Raw genomic sequence first — 12,406 nt, forward strand, 5'->3', positions numbered from 1 at the left:
TCACACATCAACCTGTGCTTGCACTGTTTTTTCACATTGAGACGGATGACGATTTTAAGCCAACAAGATTCCCTTCCTTGTTTCTGGATTTTTAGTATTCAATACTCATCTAGATAAAGTCAAGGACTTGTACCCTGAAGAAAAAACCCTAGCACAGCCTTTGTCCAGCTGTGAGTTCTGTGTCCTTTTCAGCCCTCCCTGCAGTGCCAGTCCAGATCTGCAGGGGCCAAGTTTCATCACCTGGGCAAGGAGGCTGCTGGCTGAGGAACGATGGAGAAGCTGACAGCCACTTGTCAGTGTGGGGTCCCCTGGGTGCCACAGCTCAGCCACAATCCCTGGGTGCAGCCACGCACCCCACCCCAGCTTCCCGTGCCTACACATTCTGTCCATCTTTCAAAATCTCAGGCAGGTCTCTCAAAAGAGCAATTCAAGAAATATTATATCTTTGCATTTCGTCATGTTAAAGGACAGCAGCAAGTGTATCTCTCTCTCTCCAGTCTTTAAGACGCCTCTTGGGTTTCCTTCTGGGGCTCCATTAACAGCTCGAGGTTAGAGTCGGACAGGCCTTTTGTTGCAGTTTTGGCCGTGCCTTACACCAACCTTTAGCAACTGTGCAAAACGTCTGAATGCAAATCATCAGGAATGCATTTGTGCCAGCACAGCCAACACTATCTCAGCCAGGCCTAGATGATGTAAACCTAGATAAAAATAATGATTCTGTGTCCTTCATTATGTTAGATCAGTTTTTCTCTCCTTCTGTTCATTTCTTGTGAAGCAGCTGGTATAAAGTGCTGCTACAAGCAACCACCACCAAGCCAATACTTGCTTACCAAAAAAAGATTTAATCAACATACTTTAAGAACATAAGCTTAGTTCACTATAGCTAGTCAAGTGAATGCTAGCCACCTTTATCTGACTTAATGACTTGATAATATAGCAATTGACAGACTACTACTCTCATTGAACATCACAGAATATTGGATTTACAATTGAAAAATACATGGAAACAATAATACCTCATTTCACTTGCAGGATCTGGCCTAGGCTGTGTTTTCATTTTCTCTGCAACAGTTTCTGAGGTCTTGGATGTTGATGAAAAAGAAGGGATTGAAATCTGTAAAATACTGGTGTGGATCTGTAAGGAATTCTAAAAAGAATGAAGAATATGTCATACTGTTTTGAGTTGAAGTTAAGCAGTCATAAATGAAAAAAAGTAACAGATAAACTACGAAAAGAAGGATCTGAAATAAAATTTTTACAAGTTCTTTCTTTCCTTCTTTCTTTCGATTGTAATACAATGCCAATTTACTACTTGAAAGACAGCACTGAAGATAAAACATGAATCACTGCACAGATAAGCTACAGCATAGACAAAAATCTCACAAGTATCCCAAGGCTGCCTCCTAAATCTATCTCTACCACAGACCCCATGAAGGGTAGTTCACTATTCATGTTTATTCCTGTCCTCAGTCACTCAGAGAATACTAAAAGCTGCTAAACATTTCATTTAATTTCGTTTTCTTCACAGTGTGTTTATGCTGTTTAATTAAGTCCCTGCTCTGACTCAGATCTTTAAGAAAAGAGATCTATAGTTTTATTTGTAAAAATCAGAAATTGGACCACAACCTACTTATCATTTAACTCAATGGACAGAATAATGATTGCGTTCTTTTAAATATGACAGGATATATTAAATAAGTCCCAACATGTCTCATTCAAGTTCCTGACAAATTAAATGCAGCTCCTAAAACAGCTACGTTTGATAGGAAAAGTAGTTTAGACCGATTCTCATGATAAATACAGCTATTTGCTGTCTCCTGATCCTATCTGATGATTAAGAAAAATTTAACTAAACTCAGATGAAACTCCTCAGCAGCTTTCACAAGAAAACTACATTGTCCAAAATGATATGAGACATTACTAAAAACTGTGTGCAACCCAGAAAAAATCTTTTCAGAAACTTGAAGTTTGGTATCTGCAATACGAATCCAGCACGAGCAGTGTTTTCAAGGAGTGATAGCATTAAATGAGAAAGAAAAAAGATACCTCTTCATTAACATGCATGTTAAACTCATCGTGAACTGGAGATGCTGTTACTGGGGTTGGGGATGGGCTTTTCTCTGGTTCAGTCAGACTTGGCGTGTCCAACAAAACTGTGGAAATAGAGCCTGAATTCAAGAAGTCTTCACTGTCACTTTCCTTGCCTGAAGGGAGAGAAAATGGAACAGGCTAGGTGTTTGGGTTTGGTTTTTTTTTTTGTTAGAACCGACTACAATAGAAGGGGAGTCATTGCCAAATGTCACTTCGTAATTCAACCACCACAACATAGCACGGTTAGAGCAAAGGGAGGACATATTTCTGACAGCAAAAAGCCCAGCATATGCCCTCAGGGCATTTAGTGGGATCAGTTTCAACAAGCTGAATAAACTGTAGTAGTTATTTCCTGTCCCATGTTCTGGAATTTCATACTAAATACTTCTTTTCCCTCATTCATTAAGGAACGACTAGGGGGTCAAGTCTGCCTGAAACTTAAGCTGTCTCTATGGTATCTTCAAGTTACCCATAGGAAAAATGCAGCCCACTGCACAAGAATCTAATACCAGCTTTTAAGTGACTACATTACATCTGCAGACTGACACAAACTGAGTGTGTCTCACCTAGTTAATGCCGTAGCCCGCACCAGCATCTGGCATCCTTTGCTCCCAACAAGCGACTTGCTGCTCCTGACCTGCCTTAGTGCTACCAAAAGGTTTGGATGTGCGCACTTGTCGCGGATACCAGAGTACTGACACTGACAAGAAAAAGTTAAAGGCAACCAATGCTTTCTAAAAAGCAAGCAGAAACCTTGCACTCATTGCCAAAGATCTGACGCAAGTACAAGCCAGTCTGTTCACGGCAAAAACCTCTCTTGCCCATTTTTCACTGCCTGAAATCTCTGTCCATGCTCCATGAATTGACCATGAAGCACAGCTCCCAGACACTCAAGGTCTGTTTTAGCATCCTCCTGTCTTTGGAGGCACAGCACTGCATGAAAGAGCTATACATATTCAAAAAACGCTACTCCTGATGTCCAACACTTAGCATGGTGTTTTGCCCTCATCACCACCTTCCCTCTTCCCTCACTGATAACGTGCTTTCCCAGCCTTGCAGATCGAAGACATGCAGCTGTGTCTCTCAGTGGTTCTGAGGAAGGAAAAGCCCTTAAATAAATACCAAGATCCAAAGCCCACAGGCAGTTTTCAGCCCAGGATGCTCTGGCACATGCCAGCTCCCATCCAGGCTTACGTCCATGGCGCTGGACTAATAGAAGCCGCTGCACCCACCTCAGGGCTGCAGGTGCTCAAGGTGGGGCAGGACAAGCAGCTGGAGACCATGGACGAGGACTTTCACGTGGCCCTGCAAATCAGCTGGTACCCTCAGGAGCAGAGGTCAGGATCTCCTTGCTGTGATCACCGACTCCCCGCAGGGATGGCCTCTCAAAAGCCAGGCAGAAGGAAAGAGGGCCACCAGGACCCTCTCTTTTCCCTGGGTCTCACCCCCAGACTCAGCAGCATGTCCAGGTGAGGCTCTGCCTTGGACCAGGACAGCAGACCCAAGAGCCCAAATGAACCCACCACCACAAAAATATGTATTTTGCCCTCTCACTCACTTCTGGCTATTGACAATCTTCACTCTTTGAAAGGATCCCTGGAGGCCTCTACATCTCTCTCCCCTAGGGAAGGTCATCCACTTCCAACATTTGCATGGCCAACAAAAGCCACAAGCCCTTGTTTATCCTAAAGAAGCTCAGGCAACGAGCTCAGGTCAATTCAAGGCCTGTGGAAGGCTGGGTTGGCCTTCTCTGGCCTTTAGAGGACTCAGTGACAACGGTAGTTTCCATAACAAGGTAATATAACACTGTGGCACACAGACTTTTAAGTGGCGCGTATATTATACGTGTATGCATTATCAGAATGCTAATGTCTAAAATATGCTGGGGACAGGTCTTTCAGAGGACAGTGACCTACAAAATGCAACTTGAGTGCTGAGAGAACAGGATGATGCAGGGAAAAAGCCCACCAGGCCAAGATCATTACCGTAAAGGGAGAAGCTCATTTTCTAACATCTAAGAAAAAATTCAGTGTAATGTTCTACATGTGTTTCTTTTTATTTTCTTTTAAGGGAGAAAGGAGAGAGATAGGGTTTTCAAAGCAATTCCATCAAACTGACGACCAATTGAACATTTACCACCTTTGGGGATCAAAAGCTCCTGGATCTGGAAGCCCCCACCAGTCATGCAACAATGGACTGTTACATGTTATAGTGTATATTACAGCTACTGTTTCAGCCACACAGTTAAGCTCATTATCTGGTGCCAGAGAAGGCTTCTTTGTGTGGGGGGCGTGAAGAAAGACTGGTAGGAAAAGCCAGCCTGGCCCCTCACTGCGGTAAGGAAGGAGAACTATTCCACAGCTGCTGCGCGTGGTGGTTCGCGAAGGCTTCCCTACGTGCCGAAGACGTGGCGTGTCATCGCGACACGGTCCTGGCAGCACATCCACTTTGCTACAGACATTTTTGCAGCTCTCGGGTGTTACTACTACACCGGGCGCAGCCGCTGGGGTGGTGCTGGTTTGGCTGGTAGGAACGTGCTTGTTCAGGCACTGCTGGGCTCAGCTGCCAACCCCTCCCCAGGAACACATGCAAGAGAGGGGAACAGCAATTTTTAGCAGTTAATGTTGCAGCCAGCCCTGAAAGGCATTTTGGGAGGCTATGGAAAGAGCCTGAGAGCTCATCATATTCAAACTGATTTTACAAGGGGGAAATAAGCAATGTGACAAAAATAGTTACTATTACCAGATGATAAATGGGACAGCACGCGAATGTGCAGCTGCCTGGACAAAAAAGGCAAATTACCAGTTCATACCAGTTGAATAACTGACTTTTACTCTACCTAAGAGATGCCTCCGAAGATAGCAAGTCTAAGAGTCAATATAACTCTACCACAATGTACCTAGAGTTTAAATGAGAGTAGGCTTTAATTTTTTTTTTCTATTATACAATACCTTTTTTCCCTTGAGCCAGTATCACCATGTCTTGAACTTTCTTGTACCTGTTCAGAGATTGCCGCAGCTCTTCTATCTTCCGATCCTAAAATAAAGGAAAGCTGTGACTGTGCTTCTTCCTTCAGCAAATCAAAAATAAGAAATACAAATACTAGACATTCTTTGGTTTAATCGGTTGTGAGACTAAAAGAAATGGGAAGTGTGGATGAGACAGGACCCAGAACTCTGAGAGGCTTTGAAATATCAAAACTCGTATTTAGCAAAGCTATCACCTGGCTCATCACCAGAATTGTCCCAGCCTTGAAACTGGATTTCAGTTCCCTTGTTAAGTCAAAGGTAGAGTATAATAAATTTGCCGCGTACAAAGAAAGCAGTAATCAAAGGACTTGGGACTTTGGTGATCAAAAGAAAATATCCTATAAAATGCACATACTTATAAATGTGCAAAACCATACAGGAAAACAATTCATACTTTATAGAAAGCCCTTTTGGAAACAGAGCCTGTGATATCTCATGGGACTTGTATAGAGCTCTTTACATTTTCAGAACACGGTGTAAATTGCAGTTGCTCTCAACTGAATGATACAACAGTGTAAGGACTCCGTGTATATGCGACAGGGCTCACAAATGCTTAGTTATAGTCCCTTAAAAGCACTGCAGTGCTTACAACCATAGCAAATCATTGATTCTTACAAATTTGATTTTTTAATTGAATTGTGACAAGTTCGTATATGAAGATTTTCTTAGAGATTTAACTCAAACTGATGAATGACTACTGAAAAAAATAATGACTTTGCTACCTTCTCTTCATTTGCTGCCATTAGAGATTCTACCGCCTTCTTCATTTTCTGTACCTCTATATCTAAAAACACAACACAGTTCTCTAAGTCAATTTAAATAAGACAGTGTAAGGAAATAAGAAAAAAAAAAAAATCAACACAACGTAGAAGCAACTCGGTAATCTCCGAGAGTAAATTCACAATTTAAAAGACAAACCGTAAGTCACTCAAATTCTATTTTAGATGGAAATATACGGAAGATAACCCTTTTTCTTCTAAATCAGTTTTCTGACTTTTTTTTTTATCAAGGAAACGATGAAATTCACGAAATTTCCTTACCCACCTTCCCAGCCTTAGGAAAATTGAAAAGTCAAGAGTAAAACTACTGCTTGACTTTCACTATCTCCATCTTTCGAATAATTGCAAAACAAAAAATCCAAAATATAAAATGCTACATTTGGAGTGCAACAAAACACATCCTCATTACAACAGTCAACAAACATTCCAAATGGCATCTCAAAAGCCCACTGTACAAAACAACAGGATTAATGGATATGATGAAGAAAGCATTGTGCAGTGATGCTTAGTCTTAATTCAGTATGGATGTACAAATGAGGACAGCACAATGGAATGATACAAGTATTTGCTGTGATGAGCAGTCATGCTAGAATATATATGGTAGTCCGGACTTGGAAAAGGTCCCTAATACAGATGACAGTGTTCTGTGCTTCATCTATAATCCTTATTTACAAAGAAGTATAAATACATGGGAACATGTATGTTTTAACAAGGTTAGAATTTGGAGGTGTTCTTGACTAGAAATTCAAAAAGAATGGAAATAATGTCAATTTTTGCTACAAATCTAACTTGCATAAATGAAGTAAACTTTAAATTTCATTACAGACATAGGCAGGTGGCCAAATTCACCGACAAGTTAAGCGTTTTACCTGGTTTTAACTTCTTAAAATTTCTCAGAAAATAGAATGGGAAGAACGTTTTCTCCCTTAATGAAATGCAAGAAGAAAACTGCCTGGCTGGCTTTCTAGATAAAAGACATTCAGACACATTAGGCTAAAACTGCAATTGATCTAGTTCCAACGATTTTCACTCAGTCACATTAAGAGAAAATCTGGTTACTGGATTGTGACTGCATTTCATTGAGAGACAACTGTTTTATGAGTCTCCATGAGACCAAATCTTTCTTTGCCTACCAGCTTTTTCTCAGAAAACTTTGTATTTTGAGCATGATATACCCACCCTTATTCTCAAATTTTACTGTAAGTGTAACTAAGGGTTATAGATGATGCAATCTAACAACATATGTTAAAGCGGTTTTGCGAACACATGCAGAAAGCTATTTTGGAAAGCACTTCTGAAATGCAAATGTTGTGGAAAGACACCAGAAACCTTACTTTTATCTTTGAGCTTCTTTTTACAATTTTCATCTGTGCAGGAAAATCCATTTGGTTGGAAATTAGCATGAAGGTTATGACATTAAATAACTTTTAACACAGTATCGATATTTCAGGAGTCAACTATTCCTCACGTATTGCAGAAGCAAGCACTCCCCTGGTGCTAACGTTCCTAATGACACAAAATAGTCCCACTGATCTTATACAAAACTGCCTGTCTCAAGGATGTATTTTTCAAACGTATGTTTTCACTTGCAAGGCCTCAGAAAAGGCTTATGCCATTAGATTACTCTTAAGATAACGCTTTACTGGCAAAAGCCAGCTAAGTGACAATGTATGCATATTTATTCACAAAGCACAATTCAGCTCATGGGGCAGATAACCTGTATTATCTGCAAATGGCATTACTCCTATATTTGCTCCAAGGCAGAAATAACACAGTTCATCATGGCTGGAGATCCTCTGCTGAACTACGCTGAAAACTAAACTAAAGCTGAGAACCAGAGGGTAGTGGGAGTTCAATATACACAGCAGTTCCCAGGAAGAAAAGCCTCATATAAACAGTCATAAATGCAATAAAGCCAGACCTTGTTCACATTTAAACGTTCTTAAAAAATGGAATCATGGTTCAATTTAGTCATTTTTAGTGCACTTACACAGGTTTTTTTTAAAACAGATCGTTTTATTAAATAGAATGTGACAGTCTACACACAGCATTTTCCTCCTCAGGTCAGGGAAGGAGATTAACTAAACTTTTGAGGCTTTACTTTTCTAAAAAACATATTTTAAAAGCACAATCTTCAAATCAGCAATAACTACCAGTGAGATATATTCAGAAGTAAAATTGCAGCAAGTCAAAAAAAGGTCTGTGGAGAAGTTTTGTGAGGCTTTAAACAAAACATTTTAAATAAGTTCCCCAGCCTAAGCTTCCCCCCAAATAAATACTGATTTTGTTTCTTCTTGGCCAGCAAATAAAATAATTATCTGACATGTAAAAATTCTATGCTAATTTAAGCTTAATTAGGATTTAGACTTATCCAGTGCACAAATACAGAACCAGTCTTCAATTTCATCTTCTTAGGGCTGGGTCCACACTGAAGATTTGCTGGTACACATCATAGTTTGGCTTGCAGCAGGGCTTTTCCCCTTCCTTAACACTAAGGGATGTACAAACAAAGCCCAGCACAGATATGCGTGCAGAAAGCTCCCTTCTTAATATAATCTTTTTAGGGAACTTATGGAAAGTTTAAGGATTTCTTTGCCAATATAAACAGCATCTTTCGAGGCACCATGTAAATAGCTAACTAGGAATTACCTAGGCTAATTTAAAGTTGATTAAGAACCTGCTACAATGGTAGGTTCAGCAGTTGCATCATGAATACCCCCTAAATATATTAAAAGAAGTAAACACCAAGACAGAAAGTCTATGAAAACTGAGGCTTTTATCTGCTATTTCCTGTACAACCCTTCATGGAACCATGACCTCGGATGAGGTGACTGAGGAGGACAGAGTGACAGTCTCCCTTCTTCTTACCTCTGTCCAGTATTTCAATTCCTTCTCCTTTCAGCTTGCAAACCAATTTTTCCTGCAGCCTTTTAACCTCAGCTTCCTTTTGCTCCAGTTTGTCTTTCAAAGCCGTTAGCTCATCCTGTAACAGAGAGAGAATCACTCAGTGACAGCTTCTGCACACGCCTGAGATATTTCCAAAATCCCCTCCTATGAAGCACAGTGGACAGGTCCTCAGCTGGTGGAAATGACCGAGGTCCCCCTGATATTTACACTGGCTGAGGGTGCACCCACCAAATTCTGCCCCTGAACATCAGAACAGACCACTGAGCCCGTAAGGGGGCAAAGCCAGGGGGCCTATGGTCCGAAAGCGTTCATCTCATGTATAAATTTTAAAAAGAAAGAATAAAGCAAAAAAAACCCCAGTTTTCTTATTTATTTAACCTTGCAGAGACAGAAAAAGTGCAGGTGATAAGGCTGAATGCTAACATTTGGGAATGCTTATTTGGTATTTATAGGGCATTTTGCATGTTCAAAGCTGAACAATTATGGAACTGTGCTTACACCCGGCTGAGGACAGTTTCAGAAATAACCACTGCTTCTATGAAAGAAAAATCAATCACGACACCATCAAGCACATAAACACATACTGGAAAGCAGTTCAGATGAAAATGTGGTACCTCTGCCACAGTCTGGGTTTGCTGATCAAGCATTAGGAAAGGAAGCTTAGAGCTGAGATTCATGGGAATAAGACAGATGGTGTTTGGGGGAGTTGCTGTCAAATTTTAACTTCGCTCTAACCATCTGCACTAGCAAGTGACTGGCACGGATCCATGCATTTAACTTTTTAAAATTTGAGTCAAATCCTACCCAGTTTAGTAACATGTTTCTTTGATGTCCGAGGATATCTTGTGCAACAGCATCATCAAGACAGGACCCTCAGTGCAAATGTACCCAACACTGAAAATTTAATTTGTTCAGTTTGTAAACAAAACAAAACAAGGCAAGATTCATCATTTTTGGCACTTACAGCTTCTAACGGAAATGTTAAATCCTTAAAGGAATAAACCAAACTAGAATACTGTGGCTTAGGTATATTCCTGTGCTTCCCTCAGAAGACCTATTGCAAACATGTAGAAATATCTGTGACCCAAACTGTGGCGCAGACTACAGAATATCCTGAAATTGTTTCCTGTTTGCTCTAAAGTATCATTAAAAAAATAAATAAATCTTAAAGTTTTCAAGAAACCAAAGCTTCTTCCAGAACAGCGGTTGGGCAATTCAGTACTCCTGTGCTCCAGTTTGGTACTGATTTTGATGGGATTTCTGACAGTGTAGGACCAATGCTTCTCCAAAACAAGACCATCTCTTGGTCACTTGAGAAGCTGCTGTTATAACCATGGGCAACTAGAGCTGCATGTAGTTGTTGATGTGTATTTTTCTTTCCCTAAATTAGAAACACAATATGTGAATTTACATATGGGAGAAGGGACAGTGTAAAAGAATCACTGTTTTCTAGTTAGTTGTCATGAATAAATTTTCTCTAAAAAGGTAAGAAAAAGTTCTGTTTGAATAATGGGCTTAAGCTACAGAACAGGCAATCTTCCCTTGGAAGAGGAATGATTCTAACCCAAGTCTAACTCCATTATGTGTAACCTATGCAAAACTCCCAAGACTAAAACCCTGTCCCATCCAATAAAAAAGCTGTTTACAAGGAAGATCTACATAAGGAGCTTTCCACATCTAATGGGAAAGGGCACACTGCATATCAACACACAGCAATTAATGAAGAACAAAGCATGACAGCACAATGCAAGACAGACTGTAAAACGGTGGAACATGAAGAATTCGAAACAGGCCCAATGTTACCCAGAAACTACTACACCTTTAGTATCTGGCTTTTTTGCTCCATCCGCTGCTTTTCATACTGCATCTGACCCACTTTGATTTTCATGCTAGAAAGTTTGGCCATTAAAGACTGGTAACAGAGACAGAGGAGTGAGAGAAAACTAAAGATAGAAAAGAACAAGGCTAAATGGCAAGAGAAGTTAGACACTTAGAGAAACTCGTTGCTAGAATTACTTAGGTGAATGCTTTCTCTTCAAAAGTGGCTGATTTTTAGCACATTTATAGGAGAAAATAAATGCTCAGGTTTGCTCTCACCTATGGCACATGCCTTATGTACTGCAACTGGTGTTCTTTGACACATATGTGAAGCAAGGGACTAAACAAGTAAATATATTTATTGTTAACAGCCAGCTGCATGGTGAGCTATTCTTCATAAAAAAAACAATACCCAGATCGCAAAACCACAGCATGAAATTTGGAAATAACCCCTGTTGCTAAGTAAGTATCATGAAACCCCTGGGCCTGAATGTGCTCAGGATTTTGCAGGGTGCAGGCAAGGACTGGCAAAAAAAGAGCAAACTTCTAAAGCCTGACTTACACCCACCTCTGCTTCCTCCCCTCAGCCTCACTTACTTTGGTTGTTTTAAGTTTCTTCTCATACTGGAGTCTTTCATTGTCCATTTCTCCCACTCTCAATCGCAATTCATTTATTTCCTGGATCAAATCCTGAGCGAGGGGAAAAACAAGATCAGAAACAACAAAGAAATTCAGTAAATAAAACAGAGCGATAGCTGTCCAGCCATGCTTCGGTGGGACCTGTAAAAACACAGCGGCAACAGAAGGGACTCTGTACACAAAAACACACCACCCAAATTCATAGTTAAGTCAAGAAATTCAGAGCTTTCTGGATATCCAGGGACCCTATTTCTCAGTTTCTACGTTACCGCACTGAGTGCAAGAGGGCAGAGGACAAAGGGAGACATCAATTTCTGTTGTGTTCCCTGTGCTGAAGGCCGAGAAAGGCCTCCTGCCCCTCTGGCTGCCCAACTGCTTGGACATCCACCACAACAAGTGGTAATGGAAAGCGGTGGCAGCCATCCTTCCGTACGCAGCAGCCACAGCCTCCCCACCACAGGCTCGCCAGCTGTCACCTGCTGTTTGAAAATATGAAGTGATTACAGTGTAAAACCATGTTTCTGTCACTCAAATGAGCCCCTCTAACTGAGGGCTGAATGGAAGGGCCCTCACTAGTTTCTACAAGCGTAAACACGTATGTGTTTAAGCATCAATGGTGTCACTAAATTTGAGCTTTTCAAGTTCAGCCTGGTTTGGAAGAAAGTTGGAACCACCACCACCTCACACCTGAGCTCTTTGGAGAAGAAAAGGCTGAGAGGGGATCTTATTTATGCTTATAAATATCTCAAGGGTGGGTGTCAGGACAATGGGACCAGACTCTTTTCAGCGGGGCACAACAACATGATGAGGGGCAACGGGCACAGACTGAAGCACAGAAGGTCCCACCTGAATATGAGGAGAAAGTTCTTTACTCTGAGGGTGCCAGAGCATTGGAACAGGCTGCCCAGAGAGGTTGTGGAGTCTCCTTCTCTGGAGACATTCAAGACCTGCCTGGACACATTCCTGTGCGATCTGCTCTGGGTGAACCTGCTTTAGCAGGTAGGTTGGACTGGATGATCTCCAGAGGTCCCTTCCAACCCCAACCATTCTGTGATTCTGCCCTTAGTGTCACCAGCTCTACAGCTCCCTTTCTGCAATGGTGAAACAAACCCTGAGTTTGCCCACCAAGGTGTAAGGCACCTT

The 12,406-nt window shown here is 41.2% G+C and overlaps 1 protein-coding gene across 10 annotated transcripts in view; it reads right to left on the reverse strand.

Moving 5' to 3' along the window:
- Nucleotides 1–12,406, reverse strand: part of PPFIBP1 (PPFIA binding protein 1) — a 116,761-nt gene that overhangs the window by 20,210 nt on the left and 84,145 nt on the right. For 4 of the 10 annotated variants that reach the window (XM_065636584.1, XM_065636559.1, XM_065636567.1 and 1 more), the window contains exons 7-14: nucleotides 11,222–11,314; nucleotides 10,626–10,718; nucleotides 8,768–8,882; nucleotides 7,234–7,266; nucleotides 5,843–5,904; nucleotides 5,043–5,127; nucleotides 2,047–2,204; nucleotides 1,017–1,147 (exon numbers count right to left, since the gene is read on the reverse strand). In XM_065636584.1, the coding sequence (XP_065492656.1) occupies nucleotides 1,017–1,147; nucleotides 2,047–2,204; nucleotides 5,043–5,127; nucleotides 5,843–5,904; nucleotides 7,234–7,266; nucleotides 8,768–8,882; nucleotides 10,626–10,718; nucleotides 11,222–11,314 (770 nt within the window). The remainder of the gene's footprint in view (nucleotides 1–1,016; nucleotides 1,148–2,046; nucleotides 2,205–5,042; nucleotides 5,128–5,842; nucleotides 5,905–7,233; nucleotides 7,267–8,767; nucleotides 8,883–10,625; nucleotides 10,719–11,221; nucleotides 11,315–12,406) is intronic. The other 6 variants (XM_065636616.1, XM_065636591.1, XM_065636624.1 and 3 more) reach the window with 3 other exon arrangements.

Source organism: Caloenas nicobarica, chromosome 1 (assembly GCF_036013445.1).
Source record: "Caloenas nicobarica isolate bCalNic1 chromosome 1, bCalNic1.hap1, whole genome shotgun sequence".
In the NCBI taxonomy this organism is placed as follows: Eukaryota; Metazoa; Chordata; class Aves; order Columbiformes; family Columbidae; genus Caloenas; species Caloenas nicobarica.